This window comes from Aotus nancymaae, unplaced genomic scaffold, assembly GCF_030222135.1.
Source record: "Aotus nancymaae isolate 86718 unplaced genomic scaffold, 86718_ANA_hifiasm-v0.15.2.pri h1tg000033l, whole genome shotgun sequence".
Lineage (NCBI taxonomy): Eukaryota > Metazoa > Chordata > Mammalia > Primates > Aotidae > Aotus > Aotus nancymaae.
This window is the reverse complement of record NW_026988447.1, coordinates 50,621,337-50,638,457: the sequence shown is the minus strand read 5'-3', so window position 1 is coordinate 50,638,457 and position 17,121 is coordinate 50,621,337. Positions and strand designations below refer to the sequence as shown.

Genomic DNA, 17,121 nt, shown 5'->3' with positions numbered 1-17,121 from the left:
TATCTCTATGAATATAGATTAAAAAAATACTCAAAGGCACTAGCAGTTAAACTCAATAAAAATGATTATATGCAATAACAAAGTGGGGTTTATCATAGGATTTATCAAAGTGGGATTTTAGATGTTAAGCAAAGTGGGCTTAACATCTAAAAATTAATTAGTGTAATATGCCATATCAAGAGAATAAAGGAGGAAAAACACGACTAACTCAATAGACACTGAAAAAGTATGTAACAAATCAAACATCCTTCTATGATAAAAATACATACAGAAATAGAGACTTCTTCAACTTGCTAATAGGTATCTATGAAAAATCTAAAACTAACATCATGCCTAATGGTGAAAGACTGCATATTATCCCCTTAGGACCAGGTATAAAACAAGGATATTTATTCTCGCCATTTCTATTCAACATTATACTGAAAGTTGCAGTCAGGAAAATTAGACAACAAAATAAAATAAAATAAAGCCAGATTGAAAATGAAGAAGTAAAACTATTTCTATTTGCACATGACATAATTTTATATACAGACAATCTTAAGGAATTCACTGAAAAACTCTAAAAATAATAAATGAGTTCAGCAAATTTGGAGGTTTGGATGTTACAAGATCCACATACAAATATCAATTGTACTTCTATACAAAAAATTAACATTATAAAATGGAATTTTGAAAGTTTTTTTAATAATAGCATCAGAAAGAATAAAATACTTAGAAATGCATTTAATAAAAGAATTACAAAATTTAGATTCTGAAAATTATAAAATATTGTTTAAAGAAACTATAGAAGACCCAAATAAATGAATAGACAGCCCATGTGCATGAATCGGAAAACTTAACATTGGTTACATGGCTATATTTCCCAAACTTAATTGCAGATTGACAACTATCACTGTCAAAATCCCAGTTGTTTATTTTTCAGAAATTGATAAGATGATCCTAAAGTCCATATGGAAATTCAAAAGACCTAGAATAGCCAAAATAATCTTGAAAGAAAAGAACCACTTCACACCCACTAGAATGACTACAATAAAGGTAGTTAATAGCAAGGGTTTGTGAGAGCAATTGGAATACTCATGAATTGTTGGTATAACATAAAATGGTGCTCACACTTTGGAAACAGTATGACTATTCATCAAAATGTTAAACATAAAGTTACTGACCCAGTAATTCCACTTCTGGGTAAATACTAAAGAAAAATAAAAACATACGTCCACATAAAAACCTGTACATGGATGCTCATAGCAGCATTACAAAAACTAGCCAGAAAGTGGAAGCAACCCCAAAACAATCCAAATGTCTATGAAATGATAAAGAATGGATATATAGTGAATAAAGAAAATATAATATAGCCATACAATTAAACATTATTTTTCAATGAAAAGGAATGAAGTACTGATAAATGTTACAACATGTTTGAACCTAAAAAACATTATGCTAAGTGAAAAAGTCTGGTCAAAAAGACCATGTAATGTATGACTCTGCTTATATTCAATGTCCTGAATAAGCAAATCTGTAAAGACAGAAAGTAAATTAGTTATTTGCTCAGATTGAGGGAGTTGGGAGAAATAGAAAGTGAATGCTTTCCATAATGAGTTGATGAAAATGTTCTATAATTATGAGAAGTTTGAACAGATCTGAGAATATCCTGAAAACATTGAAGTTTACACTTTACATGGGTGAACTTTACAATATGTTAATATCAATATCAATAAAGCTGCTAAAAATGATATAATGGTAACTTGCACTAAGTTGATTGATAGTAGAGGTGGTAAGAATTAAAATTAATCAGTTCTGAATACATTTCAAGTAGGTGGAATGGATTAGATGAGAGAAAGAGGTATCAGATGAATTTAATATTTATGGCTTAGAAGGATATAATTGGCATTAATCTTGAGGAAAAATATTAGATTTTAGTTCATATAGAAATATTTTTAAATTAATGCAATAATAAGTGTGAGTTATATTATACAGGATCCTCTGTATTTCTTATTTCTAGTTAGAAGTGATAGGCAGCTTCTATAATGTCTTTCAGTTAGTTATCACTGTCTCCTGGTATTCTCTTTATTTTCTATTTTATTTTATTTTTTTTTTGAGTGTGTGCTAGACCTAGAGATTGGCTTCTCCTGAAGAGTATATGGTATAAGTGAAGAGGTATTGCTTCTGATATTTATGTAATAAAAGACTCTGAATCAATCTGTCTCTTTTTCTTTTCCTCTCTCAGAGCCTTGACTCTAATGAAGCCAATTACTATGTTGTATGCTGACATCCCAAATGACCCACATGGCAAGGAGCACAGGGCAGACCCGAGCAGCAGCTGGTGGGGAATCGAGGTCTTCAATCAATCCAACAGCTTGTAAGGAGCTGAATCTTGCCAATAACCATGTGAGCTTGGCAGCAGGTCCACCCTCCAGTTGAGCCTTGAAATGACTGCCACCTCAGCTGACACCTTGATTGACATCTGTGAGAAATCCTGAACTGCAGGATCCAGTTATGTCATACTCAACTTTCTGACTCCCTTACATAAACATTCCCTTATATAAACTGTTAAATAATTAGCGTGTGTTTTAGGTCTTTACAGTTTGAGTAATTTGTTATTAAGCAATATCTAAGATATCTGAATGTTCAACTAATGCATTCAATTACTGAAGTAATTTACATACAAATTTGTACTAAATTGGCATTCCATAGAATCCCTCAAGATCTTGTTCAATAGTCAAAAAATGTTTTATTATTTTATTTTATTGTGGTAAGAACAATTAACATGATATCTACCTTTCTGACAATTTTTTAAGTGTGCATTATTATATTTGATAATAAACACAACGTTGTATGGCAGATCTCTAGAACTTATTTATCTTAACTAAAACTTAATGACCCTTGATTATTAAATCCTCTTTTCTCATTTCCTTCAGCCCCCGAAAACCACCATTCCACTCTTTGATTCTATGAATTTGACTATTTTAGATACCTTATATAAGTGGAATTATGCAGTATTTGTTTTTCTGTAACTCGCTTATTTCATTTAGCATAATGCCCTCAAGGTTCATCCATGTTGTCACATATTACAGAATTTCCTTCTTTTTTCTATGTCTTGGTGCATCACAGTTTTTTATTATTGTTTTTTAATCTAACTCTTTCCTGCACATGTAGGTCCATTCTTGAGTGTAAAGATTGTTTTATTTGTTGTTGAACCTCCAAAATACACTATTTGTTCATTGTGAATTTTTGTTAAATATTTGTTCACAATTTTGTTTTAGTGTAAATATCCTTATTTTATCTAAATTCCCTACTTTAAAATATCATATTAGTTATAAACAGTTTTTTCTGATTTCTTGCATTTGTGGTATAATACCAGGCTTCAAATTAGATAATCCAGTAAAAATACTGTAAGGCATTGCCGACATTGAAAGAAAGCTCTCTCTTAGTTCCATTTCATTATACTATTAATTCACTATCATATTACTTTTATTTCTTTTTAATGTGACATCTACATAGCTGATTGAGTACGCAGTCTATTATGACACAAAAGGATTTTCCATAGTCTCTCTTTAATAGATTTATGTTTTTATGAGGACGATTTAAATGTCAGCATTTTTAAATATTGTGTAATTATGAAAAAAGTTACAGATTTTATAAATATGTGTAGCTTTTTAAAATCAGAATTTAAAAACCTATGTGTTCATTTCAAGAATCTTCACTTAGTCATGAAAAAGATATCGGACTGCTCAATAACAGCAAGTAAAATTCACATCATCACTGAAAATGTCAGTATTGAAGACAAAATGTTGTTGCTTATCTATTCAGGATATTTCATGGTCTGCAACTATTAGTGAACTGAAAAGCTGCACTGGTTTGAAGACTTTAATGAGTTTATATGTAAAACTTATAACATAATATAATTTTTAAACTTTTTTTAAGTCTATTGTGGAATAAAAATAAACAATTCAGGTTTATGGTACTTGCACTTTTTTTTTCTGTGATTGGAAAGTAGCTATAGGTTAAATCACAAATAATTTTTGGTAATTTTTTTTTCATTAGTGCTTTCATGTTGGCCATTGCTTCTAGTTCTCTTCAGCCTTTGTTCATTTGTTGTTGTTGAAGATTTGCATCTATTTATTAACATATTCAAGCAACTGAATAGCACTAAAGCTCTATGAGTTATTGAAGGAGAAAGAACCAAAAAAATTTTTCTCCCCCACTGTCATACCAAGAAGGGTATCTTGTAACTGCCATATTTCAGTTGACTATATTTGTCATTAGCTTAACATCCTGAATACCCACACACACACATATAGATATGACATACACATTTGTGCTCATGGATACACATAACTCCCACACTCATATATGTATTCACATGGCATACATTTGTGTTATTAAGCGATAACAATAACAATGCTTTATATTAATAAAGCCTTTTTCAACATGATGAAAGGGTAAAGAAGCAGGTTTCAATGTGTTTCTCTCATTGCTTTTAAACATAGTACAAGAGAACATAAACTCAAGAATTCAGAGAAATTCCACAAATAAAACCACTCAGATAGATCTTTAAAAAAAAAAAACGGATTTGAAATATCAGTATCAAGTTATTAATATATCTGAATATGTTTGAATCATTTTTGGAACTGCAATGAGAAAAATGTGCTTATGAGACTGACAATCCCTCTGCCAGCCAAGGTCACACCAAAGGATAATGAGGAATGTCAGAATAGAACTTAAAAAAGGATTTAAAGACTTTTGATTTTTATCTATATAAATTGTTCATTTAGTTAGAAAATCTTTTCCCATAATTGCTTCAATTGCAGCTAGATGAGGATTTCAAGATGTTCATTCCAAATTTGTGAACTGATGTTGTCCAAAATGATCACAGAATTTTAAAACTGGAATTGATCAGTAGTATTATCTGGTCCAGTGCCTTTGGTTGGCAGATGAGTTGATGTAAATTAATTATCTAAAAATTTTGTAGTTTAGAGAATGAAAAAAAGAGAGTCATTACTATTTCAAGAGAGGAAAGTGAGACATAAAGATATTAAATAAGTTGCCAGTTTTGTCAGAACTTGTTACTAGCAGTCAGGACTAAAATTTAGTCCACAAATATGTCATTTAGGGTTTCTGCTATCCTATCTTATCTTGATACTGTTGACGGTTCTAAAGTGTCAGCTGGATGTGAAAAGATATTAATTTAATAAGAAAGAGATCTATTTCTTGGATCTTTGGATAGCACATGTATTGTCATGTCATGTTGACAGTAAAGGTGGGGTTCTGAATGTCACTGCTTGAAGAGTCTTGAATTTTATTAAGCTGAACTCCAGAAGGAAAAGGGCAGTGCCATTTCAGTATGATGTATGTTTAATGGACTTCATTTTAGTTTTAGTATTTTGACTATGCAAAATAAAGTAAGATTGTTTTTTGTTACAAAATATATTTATAGGAATAAGTGTAGTTTCTAGCCACACTGACTAAACAAATGTAATTACTCCGAATGGACTCTAAATAGCTTTCAACATTTCATTACAAAGCAATTACATCTGAGTCTTCCCAGAGCTCTCAGCATGGCTTTTAAAAAAGAAATTACACAAACAGGTGAAATCAACCATTATGAAATATAACCTATATTCCTAAAGAGTAAGGCTCCAGAGTGGAAGTGGAGTAGAATGAAGTAGGGGAGGTTTAAGACAGGTGATAAATGAGTTTTATTTTCAAGGTAACTGTCCTAAGAGAATTTAGCATGCTTACTCAAGGTAAGTGTATTTTTGAAATGAAAACTATCTAAATTTTATAATGGTATGAGGCAGCACAACATTCATGAGAGATTTCCTAAAAGTTAAGTAAAAAATGATCTCTTGTAAATACATATTTTTTTAAAAAAATTAGACGTCTTAAAATCAAGATGTATCTGCATGCTCCTCTATATTTAGAAAGGTTATAATTGGTTAATCAACACTATCGAATGCTTACTCTGTGCCAGCCGCTGCTCTAAACACATTATGTATATCCTTCCAGCAATTCCATGAGGTAGTCGTTACCATTATAACAACTCAGTTTTATAAATGGAGAAACAGACACAGAGAATCTAAGTAATTTAAGATCAGCAACCATCAATGGAAGGTGAGGATTCAAACAGATCGCCTGATGCCTAAGTCCTTGATCTTAACTGCTTTTTATATGTTCTACATTTACTAGTAAGAACCCTGTGTGCAGATCTGACACTTGTCTGGGGATTTAGAGATGCAAAGAATGATGAGCTATTATCCTAACAACTGGGCATAACTTTATAAAATATCATATTAATTCGTCTTTGGGGCTATGCTTCCAAAGATGGCTTAAAAAATGAAGACATCAGTAATCACATGGTACTAATAAATCATAACAACATATTTTAAGTAGGAGTTCCTAACTAGGAACTCGGGTCTTTGGTGAATTCACAAACCCCTTGTGATTGTATGTCCCAGTGGCTGAAGATGTGAGAATGTGCATCTGAGCATTTTTCTAGGGAAAAAGTTTCTGTCTTTTGTTAGATTCTTAAAGGAATGTCTAGAGCAGGGATGGCCAAACATTTTTTTTTAAAGGTCGAGATAAAAATATTTTAGGCTTTGTGGACCTTAGGATCTCTTTTGCAACCACTCAGCTCTGCCATTGCAGTGTGAAAGCAGTTGCGGACAATTCATAAAGGAATGAGTGTGGCAGTGTTCTAATACAACTTTATGAACATTTAAATGTAAACTTTATATAATTTTTATGTGACACAAAAATATTATTGTTCCTTTGATTGTTTGCCTTTGATTTGAATTATTAAGAAATGTGCTTAAAAAGGCTTTCTTAGCTCAAGGATCATAAAGAGCAAGTAACACTCTAGATTTGGCTCATGGGTCATAATTTTCCAGCCCCTAGTTTAGAGCAAGTGATTCTTAGTGTAGAATCATGGGGATCATTCAGGAAGTTTCTGAAATGTAAATTGTAAGGCCTCCCTGCAGATCTACTGAATCAGAAACTCAGGAAATAGGCCAAGCAGTCTGAGTTTTAGAAGTCTTCTAGGTGAAATAGATCATACTAAAATTTGAGAGCCACTGGTCTAGAGTCATGGCTCCAGACATTCAACTCATTCATTTCTTCCTTCATTCTTGCAACAAATGATTTTTTAAACTATTATTTTAAAAAATAGTTCAGCGGTACATGTGCAGGTTAGTAATACAGATAAATTGTGTCATGGAGGTACAGTGTACAGATTATTTTTGTCACCCGGGTGATACGCATAGTCTCAGATAGGTAGTATTTGCATCCTCTCCCTCCACACTCAAGTAGATTCCAGTGTCCAGTGTTCCTTTCTTTGGGTCCATGTGTACTCAGTGTTTAGCTCAGACTCTTAAGTGCCAACATGCAGTGCTTGGTTTTCTGTTCCTGTGTCAGTTTGCTTAGGATTATGGCCTTCAGCCTCATCCATGTTCTTGCAAAGGACACAGTCTCATTCTTTTTTATGGCTGCATAGTGTTCCATGGTGTGTATGGACCACATTTTCTTCATTCAATCTACTGTTGATGGGCATTTAGGTTGATTCCATGACTTTGCTATTGTAAATAGTGCTGTCATGAACCTGGGTGTGCATCTTTATGGTAGAACAATTTATACTCCTTTGGCATATACTTAATAATGGGATTGCTTAATCAAATAGTACTTCTAAGTTCTTTGAGAAATTGCCACACTACTTTCCACAATGGCTATACTAAGTTACATTTTCACTAACAATGCATAAGTGTTCTCTTTTCCTCTGCAACCATGCCAACATCTGTTGTTTTTGACTTTTTAATAACAGTTTTTCTGACTGGAATGAGATATTCCAGTTTTGATTTGTGTTTCTCTAATGATTAGTGATGTTGAGCAAAAAATGATTTTTGAATGGTTAATTATATTAGACTGGGAATACAGTGAAGTTTTTACTATTATTTTTGTCTTCATAGATGCAAGAATAATCATCTCATAAAACAGGAGTTGACAGCTTTCTGAAAATAATTTACTTTTTGAAATATATTTCGTATATAATCACATGACCCTATACATATACACACATATCTGAAACAAAATAATCACAAAGTTGTATGTACCCTCAATACATGTGATGCACCCTGATATAATATTTTATTCTATTTCTAATGTATTCAACCTAATACATTGATTTTACACTTCCACTATGAGATCACAACTTACAGTTCAAAAGATACCACAATAAAATGTGCTCACCAGTGCAAATTCCTTGTTGAGAATCATCTGCTCTACTAAAGATGACTCATTGTGGAAGAGGTGGGGCTGCATGTGGCTCCACATGTGAGGAAACCACCAGAACTCATCCACAGACCGAAGTAAAAGGTCATCCCCTTCATCTTCCTCTTCAGTCCCTATAAAACATAAAGTTAAAATAGCTTTAGTAAAAATTTCTGACTAGCTTAAAGGTTATTTTTGTCAGATTTATGTTATTTTTCATGCTCCTGGTACATATATCCAATTCTGTGGACTTTTTAATCAGAACAAAAGACCACAGTCTAAATTGAATCAAAGGCAAGAAGACTTGGCTTTAGGACAGGGTGGGTAGGCACGCTAACCCCAGGTCAGACAGTTATTTAATTTAAACTTTAAGGGTATTTTATATCCTTATATTTTAAGGATAATTCTCAAATAATTGAACATAAATTTTAACTCATATAATTTGTTAATTTTTTTTCTGATTACAGAAATAACATATGCTTATTAAAGAAATGTGGAAAGCACAGGCAAGTAATATACAAGCCAAAAAACAAACACAAAAACAAAAACAAAAAACCTACAAGACCATCTTCTAGAGCCAACCGGTGAAAACATTTTTGTATTATTTTCAAAAATCTTTTCCTACTTACATTTTAAAAGTTTATCTCTTGCTGTACTAATACTTTTCCATGCTTACGTTTTCACTTAATGTTATACATATCAAATTTCCCATTTTAAAATAAATATTTCATAAAAACTAAACAATGAATCTGATAACTGTTTATAACATAAACGTGACCTGAGAATTTAAAACTGGTATTTCTTTCTCTTCTTCTTTTGGGAAATTCTTTTTAACATCACCCAATACATAGGAAATAAAAACCAAAAAAATATTGTTATGCCATAGTTAAGAAAAAAAACAACTTACTTCTAAGGGAATTAATTATGTTGCAGCTACCCAAGAATACCCACAAATGAAATGATAAGGTTTTGGTATGACTTTGTATAATTTTACTATATTCAGCTCAATTTACAAATGTTGTGAATCAATAATGTAAGAATTAATTCCTGCTTGCTCGCTTACTACTTAACCATATAAATAAAGTAAAACAGTAAGTCCTGGCTTATAGTGTGGGATGTATTATTTGGTTTATTCTTTCATAAAGTACTATGTTTTACAGATGGGTGTTTGAATTTTTTATTCTTTTTACTTAAATTCAGAGAATAAATATTAACGATTGTTATAAGAGTTTTCTCTGAATGTTCCATTTGTGTGTCCTAAAACAAACATATCCATGGGCATGAAAGCAGCGCCATGAAAGGATTAAAGCATATATTTGGCGTCACTTAGTACCTGGAGAAGAGTTCCTAGTTTTGCCACTTAATTAACTATGTGATCTTGAACAAGTTGACTTCTCCAGGTCTTAGGTTTAAAATGGGATTATAAATATTTTACAAGGTCTTAGTGAAGAGTCAATGAGATCAATTTATTAAAGCACTTAATATTGTGACTTGCAAACAGTAAACACTTTTTGAACATTAGGATCTCCTTAAAAATTCTATCTATTGCTTTATGCTTGCTGTGTTTTGAATTTAAATGTATTCACACTTTTTAGAAACTTTGCTTGCCTAGATTATAAAGTCAAGGACTGGATTCCTTTACCCTGTACTGTAATATGCCACTTCCCCAGAGCAGTGAATAAATAAATAATTTAATTTAGTCTAAATTTAACAAAGTCAGTGGATTCAGCAGCTTAACATGGCCACTGAAATACATGGCAGTTTTTTTCTTTTATGTATATTCATTGTTCCTGGAATACAGTTCATAATTCATAGTCTTCAAAAGTTGTAAGGACCTTCAGGTTTAATTAAGGTTTTGGCACCATCAGTGCTACTACAGAATAAAGAAATTTCTGTTTCGGTTAGAAATTTTGGAAAGTAATAAAGTCCTATAATTAAGATGAACAGAAGAGTTCTTAATTTTTGTTGTTAGCTAATGCTGTTAGTATTACAGATTCGTAATTCATTGACTTTTGTTAATATATTAAGAATATGGAATCTTAAAATTCAAATGAAGAAGAGTATATCACTCCCTCAGATGAAGTGTTTATATTACCGATGTTTCTCATGGTCATATTTTAGCAAATTGAGGCATAGATTAGAAAGAGTTACTTTATGTCACACATGATGAAATAATTGATAGTTCTCCCACACTCCTGAAATTATCTTGTTGTGTTTTGAATACAGAGTGTTTGAAAAATGCTTCCATTCATTTTAAATTCTGCCGATCATTATTGCAAGTGGCAGGAAGCACATAATGCACACTTGACCAGGTAGGAGGTCAATTATTCAATTTAAAGAAAATTTTGTGGACTATTGATGGAAACAGATGAATGATTGATCATAATATCATAGTAATTTTTATATTAGAGACTACATTAATGTATAAATAGCCTCAAAAAGGCAGATAGTATACTAAAATCTTTCTTTGTTTGCATCATAGATTAATTTCTGTCAGCTTTTCTCTTATTTTATGCTGGTCATATAATTCAAAGTCACATGAGGCAAACCTTTGACACTGGAAACAGATTAATAAAAAGTAAGATACTAAGCCATACTGAGGACAGCAGCAGAATCTCAAATGATTTTAACTCCAGCTAGATGAAAGTATTACAATTTGTGCTTTCTATAAACACATTTTTCTATATCTAATATATACTTAAATTATATGTGCAAATATCATTTGTAGTTTATATGTGACCAGATTAGCACAAGTAACAGACCATTAAAATGTCTGTGCTCAAATTAAACCTTGCACTTCGAATCTGATCTAGATCCTGGTCTAGATAATTATGAATGAAAAAAATACATTTTACTTTTATTTAAAAATTATTATTGTTTTACATTTCCTGATTATCAATGAATAAAAATGTTTCAGTTCAGAAGTAAAATACATGAAGAGTTTGTTTCTTTACTATCACTTTTGGAGAATCTGTGTTATGAGATAAAAATATGCTTCTAAAATTTCTTTAAGTTTGCCAAAATAAGAATAACTTTAGCAAGACCTACAGGTTAATTTCCTTAAAAGTACAGTTATTGCACTAAAATAAGATATGTGTGTTTGTGTGTGTGTGTGTGTGTGTATTAAATTTCAGTGTTTGTATTTTCTCTTTTGTAAAAATTTCTACCTTATATTTGTGTAATTTGTGTAAAATATTATAATTTCTAATGTTAAAGCTATTTCCTAATTTTCCTTGTACATTGAATCTAGCATGGTTCCATATATGTGGGCATAGAATTAACTACTTTAAATATTATATTAAATATAAAGAACTGTGGGATGATAAACATTGACTAAAAGCTACCCATGGTTTAAAATTAGAAAATAGTGCCATATGAATTGCCTACTATCTACTTTTTTATAACATTTGAATGTCATATGAAAATAATTTTAAAATTAATAATAACAAAGATTTACATAGCACTTGTAACATGCTAGGCATTGCTCCTTAAAAAAAGAGATATTCTTATCCCCATTTTGTAGATATATAAACTGAGGCACAGAAAATTTAAGTAAACTGTGTTCACGTAGCTGGCAAAATGTCAGAGTCTGGATTTGAACACAAAGTTTGTTACCAGTATCTAGTCTTTTAACTAATATTAACTAATACTGTACACAGAAAATAATAAAAAAAATCACAAAAGGTGAAAGAATGTAACACTTTTCATACTGTCATGCTTGAATGTTAATGATTTTACAGAAAATGCTATTTTTTTGATAAAATAATCTCTCATGGAAAAGACCAAATTAAATGTTAATTCAATTTGCAAACATTATTCATGAATTAATTATTGATTGGGTCACATTTAATTCAAAAGAACAGTAATGATTGTCACCAGAAATCATGTCCCTCGCAAAATATAGTGGGCAGCTCCTCTTTCAAAGAAGGCATCTGAAGACTATAATGTCTCCATTTTTCAATTGAGCTTTTGTTATGCAATTCATTCAAGCTCTAAATATTTTCAGGCTCTGCTATTTCATTCTAAACTCCATGCTTTTATTATTATTATTATTATTTTTGCCTTTCAATCAGCACTCTATCCTTCCTCCTTCAATTTGGCATCTGTGTGTGAATGACTTTAGGAAAAGCTTAGTGACATGCCCTTTTGGGGTGAGATTGTTTTTAGCATGTGAAGGATAGAGAAACTGAACAGGACAGAATACACAAGAAATTCAAATAAGTGAAGCAGTCTAAAAATGCAGAATGAGTCATTATTACACTGGGCATATGTGATTAAATGTCCTCAAAACAATGAGGCTCATCCATCAGCATCTTGATGCGTTGGGAAATCAGATCATTCTGGGAGAGAACTGAGATAGTCAGTCCAGTCCAACAAGGCCATCTCCTCATGGTTACACATCACAGCCAAGTGCACACGTAAGGAATGCACCTCCTTGATTTGCAGTCTTTTTTCTATAATGTGAAATCTTTGGATAGAAATGTGACAAGATAGGGGTGAAGCACATCTTTCTGATATCCGAAAGGGTGTCACTGTTATGTAACTCAGTGCCGGAAGAAACTTTGATATACCTGAGTGCATTAATAAGTATTCAATATAATTATGATGGCACTGTTGAAACACGTTATATGTGCATTTCAGTGATCCAAAAAATAAAGTAAATATATCAATTAAATAAAAATTACATATTGATGTGAAAGAAATTAAACTTCCAAAATTTATAAATTTATAAATATTGCTTATTCTCTAAAGTATGTTATCACCACAGTATTACAATGCAAACTATTCTATTATTTTTGTCATATTGGTTTCAACATAGAGTCAATAACATCTCCTTAAAAAATATAATGAAAATACATCTTTCTTTTTTGCTGTCTTTGTTCAATAACTATTTCTGTGAAACTGACTGGTGTGCTGCTGATTTCCCAGTGGTTATGTACTGCGTGCATGTTCAGTGTTTTAAAGAAGAAATGGGAATTGTTATAATCTCTATCAACATTAACTTTGCAAATGTTTAGCAGGTTTAGTAGGTCTGAGTATGAAAAGTAAATAAAAACTGAGGCAGTTACCCAGATATATTTCAGCCAAAAGAATGACTTTACTTACAATATACAGCTATTTAAAACAAAATGGTATTGTTTGTGTGTAAACTCCAAATAATCCCCAAATTTTTCCCTCTGCATGAGTAGATACAGCCTTTAAAGCTATCTGCTTTATAACTTCATAGTCAGAGCTTCTTAGGTTTGAAATCATTTACTGAAGGGGCTTTTGAAAAAGATTTACAAAACCATGGTCTATTTTCAAAATTGGAAGCTGAAATTGCTTTGCCTGCGCAGATATGATGACCAAAATCTCTTTCTGCAAAATATCCTTTTAAAATATGTCATCATTTGATTTATTAACTGGTCTACATACTAATTTTCCTTCTATTACTTTAAGCAGATTTACATGTTTCAAAGCAGGAGATAAAAAGCATCTCAAGAAAAAGCCAAGAAGACGTTGCTATTTCAATATTCTAATAAACCGTATTGAGCTTTTACATTAGAAAGCCTCAATGAGTAAAAATATTTATGAAAACTAAAGACTACCTTTAAATAGAATGTTTTAATGGGCCAATAAATTGCATACATGCATACAGAATACATGCTGTGAAATGTTTTCACTAAGATGCTGTGAAACAACAGTGAGAAGTTCTAAACAAAGCGTTTAGTTCACAGTATAGATACACAAATAGAATTTGTATAGGTATTCCCCTAATACAGCCCCCAATACATAGTTTAGTACTCTTTTTGTCAAAGACAGTCAATTTTATTAACGTAGACTTCTCTAAAACGGTTCCAGTTATTTCAATGCTAATATTCAGAAAATAAAAGTCAACATTTGGAGATGAGGGTAAGTAAAAAAGTAAGGAATATCAGAACACAGTAGCACACGAATAACAATCACATTTTGAGAATTTGTTGAGAGGCTGAGACTAAACAGAAGTACGATTGTGGGTGGATAGAGATGGAAAGAAATACAAGTCTGATTGTGATAGTTTTAATCTATGTTGGGCCAAATTAGTGGTATTTTTTTTTTTTTTTAAGGAAAAAAAATCCTGCAATGGAAGGTAAACTAACAAGATGACCCTTAGAGTGTATTACATTTCATTGAGGCCATAAAGTTTCTCTCTATCATCAGATGTTTTCCAAAGGAAAATAACAGGTACAAAAGTATCTATCACATCAAATATTTGATAATTTAAAAATTCTGTCAATTATTGGTAGTAGTATTTTCATCATCATCATCACCACCATTGCTATGCCTTCTACCCGTACTGTGCTGAGAAAGAAGATCCACAGTCATACTCAGAACAGTGGTTATGCTTTCTATTTTTTAAAAAATGAGTTTAAAAAATCAATTCTCTTCCTCTTTTGCCCTTGATTTTAACAGTATTTGCCAAAGTAAATATGCTCATTGATTTTAGATTTGGCTACTCAAATAATGTGCCCAAGTTTTTTGCATAATCGATCTTGAGAATCTATTTCTACTACTTATGGATCATTCAAAATTTTATTTCCTATTTATATGTAGCTGCCTGAGAACACAAAGCTCCTTACCTGTGTGGTAAAACTTCCCTGAAAATCCAAGGTTGAAGGTAAAATTTGCAACCTGAGTGCGCAGTAAATTTTGAGTCTCTAGTAATGCCTGAAATAAATAAGAAATTGACATGATTTTAGAAAAATAAATATGAAGTTTTGGGATGCCTCTTTTGCAAATGTGTATGCATGAGTAAAACAAAATGATATGAGCTTTCTTGCTTTTGATGGGTACTGTTATGCAGTATTCATATTTCAGGTATTATAATTATTGTCATTATTTTTATTGAAGGTCAGCATATTATGAAACAGTCAAGTCCTAAGCACAGTAAACATTGCCCAGCGGCAACTGTCCAACTCCAGAGCACTGAAATCATTTTTAATTTCTGCGTGAGACATTTCTTGGATTTCAGATTATTATACCTCCTTTATGTGGTGAAAATTTTTCAGAATTGTTGGATGTAGACAAGCCCTGTTTTCTTGGTGAGCAATAGGAGGAGAACTTCTGTTTGAACTGCAATTTACTATTTTATTTAACTGGGCTACCTCCCTCATCATTTTTAAAGGCATAATTATTACATTGAAAGCTTGAGTTTGTACTTTACAAACTAAAGAGCAATGTATATTTTATAGGACATTGCTTACAAACCTAGTTATGAAAAAGGAAAGAACATGTAAAAATAGATATCCCTTTTTGTTACTAAATTCATAACAGAAATTCTCTAAATGTGACAAACATTTCCCTATTTTCTAGATTTGGAATTATACAACGTTAAATTCTGGTTTGTGGACAGGATAATAGCAAACTGATAATAATGACACAGAATTAGTCATGTAAATTTGTTGCCAGTCCTTTCACCGCCATTATTTCTATGCCAACATGTATGGCATAATTCAGAACTCTTATATCCTGGTCTGCGTATTGATTCAGAATGCTTTTCCTATTTTTAATGAATTTTTAAAGAGGACATACTTTGTACTGATTAGAATCAGAAGCTAATTTCAAACAAGAGATATTAATAAGACTGATTCTTGATTACTCCTATCCATCTGTTAAGGAGACTAAGGAGCCAGATGTTTAGACAATTTTTTATGAGTCTTGGTAGCTAAGCATTTGTTTCAAAGACTTGAGAACCTATTTATTCCTTTACAGTGAAAGGAGTCTCCTGATTAAAAAAAAAGGTAAATCACTAAGTAACTAAAATTTTGATAAAATATAAAGTCAGTGGTTAGCCAAGACCACGATTAGACTGGATGTCATCGTGTTCAATCTTACTAAATATTATCAACTAAGTAGACAAAGGCAAAAATAGAACCATTAGCTTAACTCAGATCTACAAAATATTAAAATACATTTCTCAGAGAGATTAAGCTAAATATTAAAAACAGTCGAGTTTAAAAGTCCATTGAATTAGTTGAGCATTTTGGGAAATGCTCTGGAATACAGCCTTAAAATAAGAACATTATGCATTATTTCCCTTAGTGAGTTTTATTTTCTGGCTTTTTTTGGCTGTATTCCATGTGTAATTTCTGAGTCTCCTTATCTTGAGTTTTTAAAAAATGTATCCTGTCTGCTATTCTCCTCACTACTCCAATTTCATCCAGTTAGCTTTCTTCCTCTGAGTTCTTGAAGTCATTCAGTATTCTGCATTTATTTGTCTGTGAAATGGGGTAGTTTTGAATATTTATTTCATATTATTATTATGAGAATTACATTGGATAGACATGCAACATGTTCAGCTAAGTGTCTGGCAAATAGCATGAGCTCAGTAAATACTATTATTGATCCCTGAGTCTATCATTCTCTCTCCATCAATTAGGTATCTTTGGTGCCTCCAACACACATTTCCATTTCTCCCAAATCACCATGTACTCTGCTTAAACTTAACTATCCCCCACCTCCTACATTTCCCCATGCCATTTCTCTATCTGTTATTTTTGCCTAGAATGCCTCCCCAGCTCCCAATCCCATTTCCCAAATCCCACACATTCTTTATATCTCTGCCCAAATCCCAACTTTTTGTATAAAGCCTCCTCTGTCATGTCAAAGTAGATTCCTAAATTATTTTCTTAAGATTTGCATCATTTTTGACTTTATTGCATCCATGCTGTATCTTATGTTTTCCTCTACTCTCTGCACCTGAAGGTCATACAAAATGATTCAAACTAAAAAAATGCCAGAAATAAATTTAAAGGAGAAAAGTGCTAAACCATACAAATTAAAGAAGAAAAGTAGAAAAAAGAAAGAATTCAAATATAGGAAAAACTAAATAAAAACAACATT

The 17,121-nt window shown here is 31.6% G+C and overlaps 1 protein-coding gene across 2 annotated transcripts in view; it reads right to left on the bottom strand.

Annotated features, from left to right (window-relative positions):
* Window positions 1-17,121, bottom strand: part of LOC105731215 (N-deacetylase and N-sulfotransferase 4) — a 282,122-nt gene that overhangs the window by 132,905 nt on the left and 132,096 nt on the right. For both annotated transcript variants that reach the window (XM_064383738.1, XM_012472890.2), the window contains exons 3-4: window positions 14,859-14,946; window positions 8,239-8,393 (exon numbers count right to left, since the gene is read on the bottom strand). In XM_064383738.1, the coding sequence (XP_064239808.1) occupies window positions 8,239-8,393; window positions 14,859-14,946 (243 nt within the window). The remainder of the gene's footprint in view (window positions 1-8,238; window positions 8,394-14,858; window positions 14,947-17,121) is intronic.